The sequence below is a fragment of the Girardinichthys multiradiatus genome, chromosome X, assembly GCF_021462225.1.
Source record: "Girardinichthys multiradiatus isolate DD_20200921_A chromosome X, DD_fGirMul_XY1, whole genome shotgun sequence".
NCBI classification, from domain to species: domain Eukaryota; kingdom Metazoa; phylum Chordata; class Actinopteri; order Cyprinodontiformes; family Goodeidae; genus Girardinichthys; species Girardinichthys multiradiatus.
The window spans coordinates 27,412,978-27,428,324 of NC_061817.1; the positions used below are offsets into that span (position 1 = coordinate 27,412,978).

General features: G+C 36.6%; 1 protein-coding gene across 1 annotated transcript; it reads left to right on the top strand.

Annotated features, from left to right (window-relative positions):
• The first annotated feature begins 2,792 nt into the window (after window positions 1-2,792).
• LOC124862655 (vascular cell adhesion protein 1-like) lies at window positions 2,793-8,517 on the top strand. The gene is made up of 5 exons (XM_047356700.1): window positions 2,793-2,974; window positions 5,135-5,410; window positions 5,568-5,891; window positions 6,001-6,264; window positions 6,525-8,517. Exons 1-5 carry the CDS (start codon window positions 2,905-2,907, stop codon window positions 6,671-6,673), a joined length of 1,083 nt encoding a protein of 360 aa, XP_047212656.1. The 5' UTR covers window positions 2,793-2,904; the 3' UTR covers window positions 6,674-8,517.
• Window positions 8,518-15,347: the final 6,830 nt, after the last annotated feature.

Consider the following 15,347-nt stretch of genomic DNA (forward strand, 5'->3'; position numbering starts at 1 on the left):
TATTCAAGAAAATATTTTATGTAAATGCTGAACATTATATTTATTTATGAAGAACAGTTTGAAGTTGGCTTTAAAAATGGACTGCATGTGTAAACATTGCAAATATTGTGGAAGCTTAAGCAGTCCCCACTGTGATATGTGAAACAATAACACACTGTATACATTTGTGAATACTGTTGTAAATTTTTGTAATTTGTGCACACCAGTATTTTAACTATTAAAATTTTGCTTTTTTCACTTTGTTTCTGGAATAATCTTAAATGTAGTCAAACAAATAAAGCTTTAAACTAATATTTACTTTAAAAATAACATCAGAACAAATCAGTCTTATTAAGATAGATGGTTTAAAATCTGCTTTGTATATTGTTTCAAATACATTGCCATATTTAAAGTTGTAATTAAGATGTGTTTATGAAGGTGATACAAGAACTATTGGTGATAATTGGGCTCGAGAAGAATCTAGTATTATTTCCAAGGTGAATCATATCTTGGAAATTTCTCTTAAGGTATGTTACTATTAAGAGATACTAGGAGTGCAAATAAACTGTTTTACTGTAACTACTATGTTTATATGCAAGGCAGCCATATTGGACTTTGAGGTCAGGGTTGGTAAGAAACCCTGTGGCTTTCCCACTTGGTTATCAGACTTCTTGGGATCTTTTTGTACATTTTTTCCAACTTGAAACTTGCACATTCTAACTTTTTAGTTAAAAATGAACACATGAATATGCTTCCTCACTTAACCAATCAGGTTCTATCAAATTTTTTTTTATATAGTTCTCACTTTATAACACAACAAACCGTTAAAGTACTGTACTGTTTTAAAATATCTGTACAGTTAATGTAGGAAAAGAAAAAACTTGGTATTATTAAAAAAAGGTCATGAACCCCTGTACATGTTCATCTCAAATAATTAGCTATTTTAGTAATGGAATTCAAAAGTGAAATGCATTATATAGATTCATTATATACAGAGTGATACTATATTTTTCGAGGCTTTATTATTTTTATAATTAAGATTTACAGCTAATAAAAATCCCAAATTCTGTTTCTCAGACAATTAGAATGTTACATAAGTCGAATAACAATATTTGTTTTTTGCTCAGAAATGTTAAGTTATTGACTGCAGAATTTACAATTGTTCAGCAGACAGTGACTGACATCCACATACCACAAAAGGTTGACAAAAACTAATTACTCTTTGAACTGGTTGTTCACAGAATGCGTTATCTGAATATGTTAATGGAAAGTTTGGTGGAAGGAAAACGTGTGGCAGAAAAACATGAATGTGCCTGAGCAACAGATAAAACCACAGCCTTGAGAACATTGTGACGCACAACCCATTCAAGAGTTTGTGAGAGATTTATAGGGTTTTGGTCTGCACCTAGAGCTATCAGACAAATACATGGGTTACAACTGTCCCTTGTGTTGAGCCGCTTCAGTAGGCCAACCATTCTGTATTAAAATAAAAATTTTTTCATTGGTCATTTAAAATTTAAATTTTCAGAGACACATGAGCTGTAAGCCATAATTATCATCAAAGTAAACAGGAAAAAACACCTTGAGTTAAACTAATCTTTGTGTAATGACTGGAAACATAAAATGTATTTTTGATTTAATTATTTAAATTAACTTTTCAATAAAATTTTACTGTATTGAGGCGTGTCTGCACATACTTTTCTATCTAAGTAGTGATTCAAACAAGGGCATAACTTTGGCTCCAGCATTGGGGGGTTAAGCCCTCTGCCTAGTTGTTTATTTATTGAATCATTTACTTTTGTAAAAGGAGTCTAATTTCGCGTTCCTGTTTTAGAAATGAATTCTAATGCTTTTACTGTGATTTACTTAACTTTCCTGTTTTCTTTGTATTTACTATGCAGTTTTTCTGTTCCACATCAGTTCGGCAATTAATAAAAAGCTTACTTTTACACAGAACCAAATGTTTAACATTTTTAAAGCACCTTAATATTTATGAATGCTGCATTGTGGTGTTTCAAAAGCTTCACAATAATTTGACTTGGTTTTAATTTTTTGTTAGTAGTTTAAGTGAAGGATGAAGATTAACAGTTTATAACTGGTGAAAAAACGTTTGGCTGAAGCAAATAATGACACGTTTTGTGATATTTAGAAATATGCTCAGTCCATCCAACTAAAGTTGTTCTTAAACTCAGAGAAACTATGTTTACTGTGGCTCAAATAAATGTGCTTCTTTTCTCGTCTATATAAATTACTTTTTTAAATTTTACTCTCTCACTCTCTCTCCCACATCTGAGGCTCCATTGTCATAATTGCTTACATTTCTAAAAAGAAAACTGGTATAAAATTTATTTTTGTTACATTTCAATGGAATGGTAACCCCCTAAAAACACATTTATTTATTTATGCTATGAGCCCTCCCAACATTTCATTACAATAGGTTCCTCCTTTCATTAACCTTTTGACTAAAAATCAGATATTTTTCACATCATGATGCAGATCCAGCTAGAATCTAACAGAAAGGGTTCCTACTGTTTTCTGTCACAACCAGGCCATTTAAGGACTGATATTTCCAGTTTATCAAGAAAAAAACACCTTCAGTTTTTGCGGAGAACATATTCTCTAGAAAACACAAAGTTCTCCTAAGTTCCTGTCGTGGACGGGTATTGTTAAAACTCATGAACTACTCCTTCAGCTTACAAAAGGGGAACACGCACGCATTCAAGCTCAGCAGAAGCAGCGCGATTTCAAGGCTAGGACTCATGAAAGGGGAGCTTTACGAAATGTACGTCAACGCACCACGTTTGCTTTTGCTTTCGGCAGCAGGCTACGTAATTCCCACAGGTTCCCTTCCGGACAGTTCCGTCTACCCTTATCTTAAGATAAACTGTTCAGCCATTCCCATTCTTCCCCTTACTTCCCCTTGCTATGAAAATGCAGCAATGGCTTAAAACCACAATGCGGTTCTTCGTGTTTCTCATCTTTATCGTGTGGACAGGTAATTAAACATCTATTTCTGCTGTTGCAGTAAGTTATATTGAGCGCCTCGTTTTTAACAGAGCCTACGCCCATTTTTACAGTGTCTCTAAGGAACTTGATCAAGTATTACCTACTTGGTCGGAATCTGAGTTTAAAAACTGTACAGCTACATATAGGGCAAAACCTCTATATAAAATGTGCAAAGTTGCGCCGCAAAATATTTATTTGTAATAATGTAACTATACATTTTCAACAGTTGCCGTTTACTAATTTGACTATCCAGACTGCTGAGAAAGTATTTTGCATTGTAGAGAGAACATACCACATGTTTAAAATGGGTCAATATGCTAAATAAATAAATGCCCTTATTATCTGAACTTTTTTATCTTAGTTAGGACAGAAGTGGATTTTACTCTGTTGTTTGAACAGCGCTGGAAAAACTAAGATCAATCACTGTAATTTTAGAAGTGAAATGCTGTTTCTTAAAATACTTTTTCAGTAGCACTGAGTTTAAAGCCGTAAAGCCATGCTACAGTAAAGCATGCTGGGTTGAGTTTTCATTTGCATTTGTTGTTGTTGGGTTTTTTTTAAATAGAAAATCATATCATTAAGATGCGAGCATTTTACTCCAAATGGTCCTTCTATGGTATGATTTAAGCACATATCATAGGCACTGACGCATTGAAACATGTTGGATGATGCTGCATCCATCAGAAATTTCTTATTTTATTTTAACCAAACAGAATTTTTTTTTTTTTACATTTTACATGACACCATGCTATGTAAGAATTGGTCCAAAGAAGGAAAAAAACCTTTCCAAATGAGTTTGTTTCCTGTGCAGATGGTTTTCCCAACTTGCCCTGAATGGTTACCTTATGTTTACAGCTTACATACCCAGAGAGTTCAGCTTTGACCTCATCTGGCCACCCTATAATCCCAGTTGTTCTGTGGCTTCTGCAAATCTTCTACACCAAATGTTAAAAAACAACTTTCAGCATGTTTCTGATTTATTTTGAAATGTTATTCTTGGCACTGCCGAATTATAGAAGTGCAGCTGTGACCATTGTTGTTAGTGTTTTAAAACTGTAGGATTTTTTGTGTAGGTCTCTAGTTTTGTCAGCCATTTTTGCACATACTTTTTTCATGTGTTCAATGGTTGTTTCCTCTACCATTCCACTGTATTACACATAAGTTAGTTCATGGACTAGTTATAATTAATTCCTGTACAGAATCAAGAATGAACATATTCAAAATTGCACACATTGTGGGACAGTATAGATGGGCCACTAAGAGTAAAACTTTTATCACAAAGTTTTGTCATAAAGTTCCTTGACACATGAAAACCCAAACTTCAATGCAGTTTATGGGATTTTGTGTGATAATCCAACACAGAGTGGTATACAATTGTGAAGAGGAAGACAAATTATGCAATGTTTTCCAATTTGTTCTGATAAAAATGTGAAAAGTGTTGCATGCATTTGTATTTAGCCCCATTTTACTCTTTTACCCCAAAATAAAACCCAGGGCAACAAGTTTTCTCCAAAGGTTACATATCTGGTAAATAGAATCAGCGTGTGAGATTTATTCTCAGGTTAAATCCAGCTCTTCTGTGAAGGCTTCAGAGGTTTGTTAGAGAACTTCAGAAAATCAACAGCATCATGAAGACCATGGAACACAGCACAAAGGTCAAAGATAAAGTTATGGAAAAGATCAAATCAGGATTAGGTTATAAAACAATATCCCAACCTTTCAATAGAAATCACTGTTCAGTCAATCATCAAATGTACAGCATGTGGCACCACTGCAAACCTACTAAGTCATGGTCATTAAATTAAAGTGGAGCTATTTTGTAAAGAAAAATGTGTAATAAATCTCAGTCTAGATTTGCAAAGCTGATAGAGATGTTTTTTGTGTAGGTCTCTGTGGTTTTGTAGGCAATTTTTGCACAAAGGTTTCTTCATGTGTTCAATACTTATATTCTCTACCATTCCACTTCATTACACATAAGTCAGTTCGTGGACTAGTTATATGTGGAAACAAACCTTGGTGTGTTCTATACTTATTTTACCCACTGTATAATTATGTTCTTAGGATTGGGTCAGAGTATTAGCAGGGCTGTTTTAAATAGCTGTTTGTGCAGTAAACTTTTACTTAATTTATGTCAACTGTGTCCCTTTAGGAAAGTCTGCACATTCCTGTAAAATTGAGTTTCATCCCCCGTTGGTTTTTGTGAAATTTGGAGGTTCCACCATTGCCAACTGCGACGCATCACTCTGCAGCAATGTAGAGGGGATAGGCTGGGAGTCTCCTTTTGGAGGAACAGGCCTTGTAGAGGGATTGTCCACTTTAAATGTGAATCTTCAGAATGTTAAAGAATGGAATACAAAACCCCAGTGTTATATTGTGTTATCTGATGATACACAGATGTCCGAAAATCTGCCAATCACCGTTTACAGTAAGTTACTTAGATGACCGTTTTAAGATAATCAAACACACACACACACACACACACACACACACACATATATATATATATATATATATATATATATATATATTCATTATTAAAGTTCTAATTTGCTTATTTCTCTATTTATATTTTTTTGCTTAAGAAATGCCAAAGAAAGTATCGATGCCAAAGCCTATAAGCCCTATGAAGGCCACTGGTCCCGGTTATGTCCTGCAGTGCGATGTTGAAGATGTTGCACCAGCAAACAGGCTCATCATAACCTTGTACAAAGGAAATGAAACGATCTATGAACAGAATCCTAAAGGTGAGGATCTACTTCCAGTCAATAAATCCCTTCAAACAACAGTAAATGTTGTTGCAGAGGATCATGGAAAAGAGGTCTGGTGCGAAGCGAGGCTAAACTTTTCTCCAGCAGAACAAAGCCCTCCACCGATGCGATCTGAGTCACATGTATTAACAGTTTACTGTAAGTTTGAAATTCTTTTTTATTTTATACATCAAAAAGAGATGATGACTGTATTTACATTTCTTTCTTTTCTCCCTCTGTGTGTGTGTTATTGTATGCTTATCATCAGACCCACCAACCTTTACTGAGCCTAAAAATGAGACCCTGGAAATTTCTTTTGGTAAAACAATATCGTTGAACTGCTCAGCTACAGGAAACCCTACTCCAGTTTACAGCTGGCATTTTGCAGACCCTACGCAAGAGGGGATCCAGAAACAAAATGTGACGGGGCCGATTTTAACTGAGGATTTTAGGGTTTCAGGAGTCTACAGCTGTACAGCCTCTAATGCGGCAGGTGGAACGACCAAATATTTCAACATCAACAAACCTTCAAGTAATACATTACTACACATTTTTTGTATTTCTTATCCCGCTCTTTACTGTTTATGTCTATAAGTCTCCATGCTGTCGTTCCCTATTAGGTATTCAACCAGGGACCACTGTCAGGATTTTAATCGCTCTATTCTTTGTTATAATCCTTACTTTGGGATGTGTGGTTTATCAAAAACAAAGAACCTCTTCTGTTGCATGACCACAAGATCTGTCCAGATGAGCTGAGAGTGAGAATGTAACAAAACTTTCCATCTCCCACAGGGAATTGGACCACCATAGCAATCATATTGGCAGTATTTCTGACCCTGGGAGCTGTGCTCTTCATCGGCGGTGCCATTTTTGTGACAAAAAATGGAACATTTTCTTTCCAAAGAGGCATCTATCGACTTACCTCAACCGGTCCTATATGAACCTGGCTTTTTCATAATTTATTGTTGAATAATGCTTGGTGAAACATCAGTTCACTTAAAAATTGAGTGCTTTTATGTGGGGTGCATGTTCAGGTTGGGTTTATATGAACATGGGTGCTGTAGCTTTAAAAATGCTAAATCTGTCTGATGTCTTTGACCTCTCCAAAGAAATGCCACTGTTAACAAACAATGACAGGAGAAAGGGTTTAATTGTGTTTATTAACTTTAAGAAGTCAAGGCTCCACAGGCGCAGCTTTACTGTGGAAGTGTGACTGACTTGCCTTAGGAAATGTTGCTCCTTCTGGGCCATTTTTTTGGCATCTGCTTTTTCTTTCAGATAATCTGTTTTTAAGTTGATGTTACTGCTTTGCTAAGGTGTTACTTTGGTGTTTGTGCTGCACAACTGTCTAAGATGACCAAAGACTGGTTACTCAAGTGTATGTTAAAATATTTGCTGATATAAAAGATGTTGCATGCTGATACTAAAACTAAGCATCGTGTTCAGCAATCTTACACCAATAGTTAAAAGTACAAAGTAAGCTTTTAAGAAAAGATATATCTATATATATACACACACACACACACACACATGTGTGTGTGTGTTTGTGTGTATTTGAGGGAGTTGTGAGTGGTAAAATGTTATCAGAGTAAAGAAACATATTTTAAAACCTTATTCTTTTATCTCATTGATGTTTGTAGCCAGAAATTGCGTAATCTAAAACAATGTAGTGCATGGAAGCCTCTAAGATCAGCAGCACACCTGGATTTGGGGATGTCCTGGCATTGGTTGAACTCTTCAGTTTACATCTTGAATCGATTTCAACACCCAGATTTTTTAGATTTTCTTTTATTTATTTCATCTTTTAACAGCCCCAACAAATGCAACAGTCTTCTTTTTGAGTTGGACTTGAATGTGATGGTTAATCTAGCAGCAGGTAGTAAGAGTTGTAGCTTCCAGCCTTTTACTTTGTCCACCCTAAAAACCATTGGAAATGTTTTCCAAGTTGTCTGTTTATAGTCTTATATTCTTAGACAACTTTTGGCAGAATTAGTTTTTTATATTTTCTAAAGAATTTTTAAAGTTCAGCTTTTGGACTTTGCATCCATCTTTTAAGGTATGGATTTAACAAAAATGTATGAGATGTTACATCCATGCAATATCATTTTACAACTTAAAAGACTATTTGCAAAAAGGGAAACTTAAAGATGTTTTATTTTTTTATTAATGTTTTTTGCATTACTTTTGGAGATAGGAATGCTTCCTTACAGCTTCACAACTGATGGTACTAGGAGCAGAACTGCATGCACTGTTGATGTTTTGAAATTCATTTTTGATGTGTGTGTAAATTATTATGTTCTTTAAAATAACTTTTCCGTTTGATATTTGTTTGTAATGTTGTGCCTTGGTAACATTCAATTATCTTCCAAAACACACAAAACATGCCATTTCTATGATACCCTATACATATACTATATTCTAACATGATTTTATTATAAAATAAGTTGTTGCTATGATAAGATTTTTTTAAAGCACAAAAATGATAAAAAATATAAATGTATTACTGGTAAATCAAAGCTAATTAAAACAGGTTTGTTTCATCAGTGTTACTTTGTATTAAGTGGAAATCTAAGCCATTTTTGTGTTGTGACCTCTTTATGCAGAAAACTGATTTTGGCATTTGTTTTTCCTTTCCCTCCTTGTCAGTCCCTTGGTTCTTTCAGACCACCTTGAATTATAAAGCACTGAGTCCTCGGTACTAATTTCACTCTGACAAAGAATTGAATGTAAAGAGCAGTGTGTGTAATCCTGTCTTCAGCTGATTAAAATAAGCTTTTTATTATTATTTTTGTCTTAAAACGGTGTCCTCTGTGTTTATTCGTGTCATTTCCAACTGAAATTGAGCTGAAAAGTGAGTCAGCTGTGTGTTTTCATTTTTCTTGTGTTGCTATAACAACCTGGCAGATGGGATATCGCACAGTTAGTCATGGAGTTTAAAGATAAAAGCTTTATTCTGAAAACGTTTATCCTGGGCACTTGTTGGGGCAAATTGAAAGCTGCAAGTATTGTGAGAATGTACACAGTAAAGCAGGAGTGTCCAAATTGCAGCCAGAATTCAAGAATGGGAACACTTTGGCTTGCAGAATCAGTTGGTTGATTGGCTATTTTCACTCATTGGAGTCCTTTTGAAAAACATAAAAGAAAATGGGAAGTACAACACAACATATTTATCTTTTAACAACCATGTTTTTTTGTTTTTAATTTAATTTAATAGTAAAGAGGACCACAGACATCTAGTGACTTTTACTGAAAAGCAGGTTTGGGCAGGCCTATTTATCAGACTTGGCTAAATGAAAAACTTTTTGACACAGCTAGGCCATGATAATCAACCCTCAAAAAAATTAGGACATTGCTGCTTTTTTGTTTTCTTTTTAACCAGCACCCCTGCAGGACCATTTGTATGATTCAGATCCGCAGTGATTTACAGATCCATTTTCTACAGAAATCAGACTACTTTGCTCGTTTGAAATAACTATTGTGTGTTTAGTTTATTGCTGAGGAGGTAAAACAAGTAAAACAACATAGTGTTTGCAATACTAAGAAAAAAAATCAAATTTTGTGACCCCACAAGTACTTTCAAAATAAAATTCTGGCCCCCATGGTCCCTTCATCAATTTATTAAAAAGCATCATATATGAAGTATATTTTGCTCTCGTACTTCAGTTAAGGTTGGCATAGTGAACGTTTGATAGCATTCACAGAGTGACTCTCTTAAGCTTACATTCAAAGTTGCCTGATTTGTTAAAGTTGGAATTTTCATTCGAAGATTGTCATATTTTGCATGTGTCGTTCAGATAATATATTTTATCCTACCTGCCCTCTAACGTGTGAATGGTTACTATAATGTATGGTGTGAGGATCAAACATTGGTGCCAGTGGAAGGTGGTTCCCTAAACCTGTTTTCTGCCATATAAGGCCTAAGAAACAAACCACAGCTAGTCACATGGACTGCACAATTAAATCAACCGTAAATCTAATCACCATTTTCCCAAAGTCATGGACACACTTTCCAACTGCACAGTTAGAAATCATCTCTCCAAACACATCTGGTTTAAATTATTTTGTAAGGTAATACAATTTTCACAGGATTATTTATTTGGTAAGTGTTGGAAGTCCTGCAGGAGGAGTCAGTCATTGCAAAGTAATATTGAACAATACTAATAATAATCTTGCAACTACCAGCTAATAAATGTGTCCTGCAGAAATAATGAATAGCCAGTTCTGACATTGGCAGGAGGCTAGTTTCATTAAAACAGTTGAATATGGACACATTAAGTAAACAAAGTATCAAAATGATCCACAGCAGACAGTCATTCACTCCCCAGTCTTTTGGCTCAGCAGGGGAGCAACCTTGACAAACAACTTTGTTTTTACTACTTCCCATTTCAGGGAAGTACTCTGAAGATTTCTCAACTCAGTCAGCGTCTCACACTTGTAGTTAATTTTTTATATTTTGTGTTGTGTGTGTATAAGTGTTCTTTAACAATGAATTAATGTTTGTCTATCTACGGTGCTGTCTTCTCTTTATTTAACACAGGTTTTTACATGAATTACGTCTGATGACTAAGAAGGCCATGAAGGACTGTTTGTTTTGGTTCTGGTAACCAATCTCTTTGTTGATTTGGCCAGATGTTTTGGATCATTTTCCTTATGAACCACATACAAAATCTTGCCAAACATATTCTCTCAACACAAATCATTACATTCAGGTGTTCCAACCAACTTCTGTGCATAAAATCCAGCACAGGGGCATGCAAACTGCTTCTACAAACATTTGTGAAGGAGCTGATTTACTTCCAGTGTGGTACCGTGATAGGATGTTACTGTTGTAATAAGTCTAGTGGGGATTTTCCTCCCTAATAGGTATTCCACAGGCAACTGTTAGCAATATAATAGCAGACTTGAACCAATTGGGGATGATGGCCACATGAAATCACCGTGCAGGGTCAGTAGATGCTGAGGCATGTAGGGCACAGATGTCACCTACTGTCTGGAGAGTCATAGTTACAGAGCTTCATACTTAATGTGGCATTCAGATTTGCTCATAAACAGTGCATAGAAAGAATAAGGTAATGGGTCTCCATGCCCAAGCATCTGCATCAGAACAAAACTTCACTTTTATTATACATTAACCCTTTACAAACATTAAAGAATTTATGGGGACTTTTCTTTAATTACACTACCTGACCAAAAAAAAGTCACCACCAGGAAAAAAAGGTCACACACTCTAATATTTCGTTGGACCGCCTTTAGCTTTGATTACGACACACATTCGCTGTGGCATTGTTTCGAAAAGCTTCTGCAATGTCACAAGATTTATTTCCACTCAGTGTTGCAATAAATTTTCACCAAGATCTTGCATTAATGATGGTAGAGGCTGACCGCTGTGCAAAGCCTTCTCCAGCACATCCCAAAGATTCTCAATGAGATTAAGGTCTGGACTCTGTGGTGGCCAATCAATGCGTGAGAATGATGTCTCATGCTCCCTGAACCACTCTTTCACAATTTTAGCCCGATGAATCCTGGCATTGTCATCTTGGAATATGCCCGTGCCATCAGGAAAGAAAAAATCCATTGATGGAACAACCTGGTCATTCAGTATATTCAGGTAGTCAGCTGACCTCATTCTTTGAACACATACCGTTGCTGAACCCAGACCTGACCAACTGCAGCAACCTCAAATTATAGCACTGCCCCCACAGGCTTGTACAGTAGGCACTAAGCATGATGGGTGCATCCCTTCACCTGCCTCTCTTCTTACCCTGATGCTCCCATCACTCTGGAGCAGGGTTAATCTGGACTCATCAGACCATATGACCTTCTTCAATTGCTCCAGAGTCCAATCTTTCTGCTCCCTGCAAATTGAAGCCTTTATTTCCATTTAGTCTCACTGAATAGTGGTTTTCTTAAGGCTACACAGCTGTTCAGTCCCAACCCTTGAGTTCCCTTCGCATTGTACGTGTGGAAATGCTCTTACTTTCACTATTTAACATAGCCTGGAGTTCTACTGTTGTTTTTCTTCGATTTGATTTCACCAAACGTTTAAGTGATCGCCGATCACAATCATTCAGGATTTTTTTTTTCTGGCCAAATTTCTTCCTCAAAGACAATGGGTCCCCACTATCCTTCCCGTTTTTAATAATTTGTTGGACAGTTCTTAACCCAATTTTGGTACATTCTGCAATCTCCTTAGATGTTTTCTCTGCTTGATGGAGGCCAATGATTTGACCCTTCTGAATCAGACATCTTTTTGACAACCACGGGATGTTTCTTTCGACATGGTTGTTTAGGAAATGAGAAGCAACTCATTGCACCAGTTGGGGTTAAATAACTTGTTGCCAGCTGAAACATAATCGCCCATGCAGTAATTATCCAATGGGAGGCTCATATCTATTTGCTTAGTTAAATCCAAGTGCAGACTTTTTTGTTTTGGCCAAGCAGTGTATTAGATATTTTTAGCCTATTATTTGATTGCAAACAAAGTCAATTAATATATGCTTTAAGTATAATGTGTTTTGTTTATTTTGATTTTTTGTATCTGTATTTTATGCATTACATTGTTTCATTTTTCCTACTATAATTGTCTAGTTAGAAATGTTGCTCTATCATGTTTTCCTTGCTTGTTTTTTGAGTTATTGAGTTTGTGTTTTTGTAATACTACCTGGTCTAGTCCTTTGTTTTCTGTTCTCCCTGCACCCCAAGCCCACTGTTCTGTGTTTTCCCCTGACTGTCTTGTCACGTTTGTCATTGGTTCTCCCTGCTGTTCAGTTTTTGTATTTAAGCCCGTTTGTTTCCATTGATCCCCGCTAGTTCCTTATGTTATGTTATGTTATGTGTGTGTGTGCGATCTCGTGTGATGGCTACCCTGTCTGTGCCCTGCCATGGATAATAAAGAGTCATCTTACCTGAAAACCTCGAGCTTCAGGAGTTCTTCCCTGCATTTTGGTCCAACAAGAAATCAAACTATGACGTTCCTTTAAAAAATGGAAGCAGCAAAATTTTAAGATGGGGTTTATTTTCAAGGAGGATATCATAGAACCTTTGCTCTTTGGGGGCACATGTATGGGGCCTGTTTTAACCAAACAGATTCCAGTGCTTAAATGATATAAGTGCTACTTAGTACCAGTTCTTTGTGTTTCTAATGGCCCAGGTTCTACCTCTGGCCCTGAAAAACTGGGTTGTTCATGACTTTCTTCTTGAAAAAACTCCATACCTAACCTTGAACCAGTCCAAGTCAAGAGGAAATAAAATCCAAAGGCGGGCTCATGGGGAACAGCAGCCAATCAGAAGGTTGTGAGCGCCATGTTTAAAAACTCCTGAACAAAAACAGTTTGGAACAGCACAGTTTAAAAAAAAAAAATACAACACCAGAGTGTGTGCGGAGTTCAGCTGTTTAGGCTTGTGAAGAGTTCATAAGCACCACTGGTTGCTAATAACATTGTCAGTAAATGAAAACGGTGATTATTGGTTATTGTTTGTTTGCAGGTACACTGGGATAAATACACATGTACAATGACCCATCACAGACAAACACAATGAAACACGGGATGGTTAAACATCAGCTGGATTATACCTATAATGTAATGGCGTGGTTCTGACTTGGCCCTGAGGTGGTAGAAATGCAAACTGCTCTCTTTGTAAAACCAGGTATGAACTAGGTATAGCACCAGCCCTGGTTAAGGGTGTTGGATGAACATTATAATAATTTATTAAATAAAGAAACTTACAGGAGGCACGAGGGAAATGAAGAAAAGGAAAATAGGCTGAACTAAAGGGGAGAGTCACAGGAATATGGACATAAACGGGGAGTGTAACGGGAAAATCTAGCTGGGAACAATGAGAATTGGTAACAATTCTGGGACAAGTAGACAATGGCATTGAAAGCAGGTGAGTCAATCAGAGGATTATGTGAAGCAGCTCAGTCAGGAGGAGCGCAGGGAGACTGAGGGAGAGAGACTAAAAAAAATAAATAGAGCTCAGCTGGGGCACAAAGAAATTATCAATCAAGGAAAACATTTACAGAGATCTAACAGAATAAATACTAAGAGAATAAGCTATGAAGCACAAAGTAAGGATCTTATGGCAACAAATAGAACAGAAGGAAATGAAGAAAACAGACATAAAAAACTCAAAAAATTAAACATCTGAGGATGATCAAGGTGCTCAAAATTCTAGTTTGTTGAAGCCAAACTCTTTCCAGCATTATCAGGAAAAGCTAACCTATCTTAAAAAAAATCTGTAGCATATCATTGGTTTGTAAATTCAATTCAATTCAATTGAGTTTATTTATATAGCGCCAATTAACAACACATGTTGTCTCAAGGCACTTCACAAAAGTCAGGAACATACATTCCAATTAATCCTAACAATTGAACAGTGCAGTCAGATTCAGTTATTTATTCAAATTGGATAAAAAGTTTTTCTGTCTAAGGAAACCCAGCAGATTGCATCCAGTCAGTGACTTGCAGCATTCACTACTCCTGGATGAGCATGTAGAGACAGTGGACAGTGACTGGCGTTGACTTTGGAGCAATCCCTCATACTGAGCATGCATGTAGCGACAGCGTAGAGGAAAAACTCCCTTTTAAAGGGAAGAAACCTCCAGTATAACCAGGCTCAGTGTGAGCGGCCATCTGCCACAACTGACTGGGGGTTTGAGAGAAAGAACAGAGCAGAGACACAAAGAGAACAAAGAAGCACTGATCCAGGAGTCCTTTCTATGGGAAGGAAAAGTAAATGTTAATGGATGTAGCTCCTTTAGTCGTTTCGCCTAGAAAGAAAGAACAGATAAACTCTGAGCCAGTTTTCAAGGTTAGAGTCTGAAACAGAGTATATAGAGTTAGTCACAGTAAAAGCTCAATCAATTGCTATGTATAAGAGAGAGAAAGGGTTAAACACTGAAAGACAGGGCCATGTGGATCATCTATTGAGGGTGAGCATTAAGTTGTTGCCAGCAGAAGCTTGGACGATGCCCTTCTACAGAAAGATGTCACAGGTAGACACAGAGTCAGGCCAGGTGTAGCTTCTAGGAAGAGAAAAGAGAGAGAACATAAAGTTAAAAACTGAAATAACAGCAAATTATGCAGAATTGGAGAGTAGTGTGAGAATTTAGCGAAGAGGCTGGAAGTGGTCATTATGTCCTCCAGCAGCCTAAGCCTATAGCAGCATAACTACAGAGATAGCTCAGGATAACCTAAGCCACTCTAACTATAAGCTTTATCAAAAAGGAAAGTTTTAAGCCTAGCCTTAAAAGTAGACAGTTTGTACATCTGGAGCCCACTGATGGCCACTGTTATACTAAAAACCACGATTGGGATACGTCTCTCTGTCAGATTGACCATAACCATTGGAAAAGAGAGGGGGTCATACAAGTAGCAGAAATGGAGGGTGTGTTTGCACCTCAACCAGATCTGAGCTGGGGGGCTTATTCTTAATTAATTTGACAACTTGCTTATGTTGTTGATTTTCTATCAGCAGAAATATGTTCAGTTGATACAACATGTTTTTATGATAATCATCAAGCAGAAGAGACCTGTCATGGGCTTCAGTAGAACCTCCCACCTGGGAGGAGGTTTAATAATAGAGAAGAATATTGACTTTTTAATGTATTTGTTT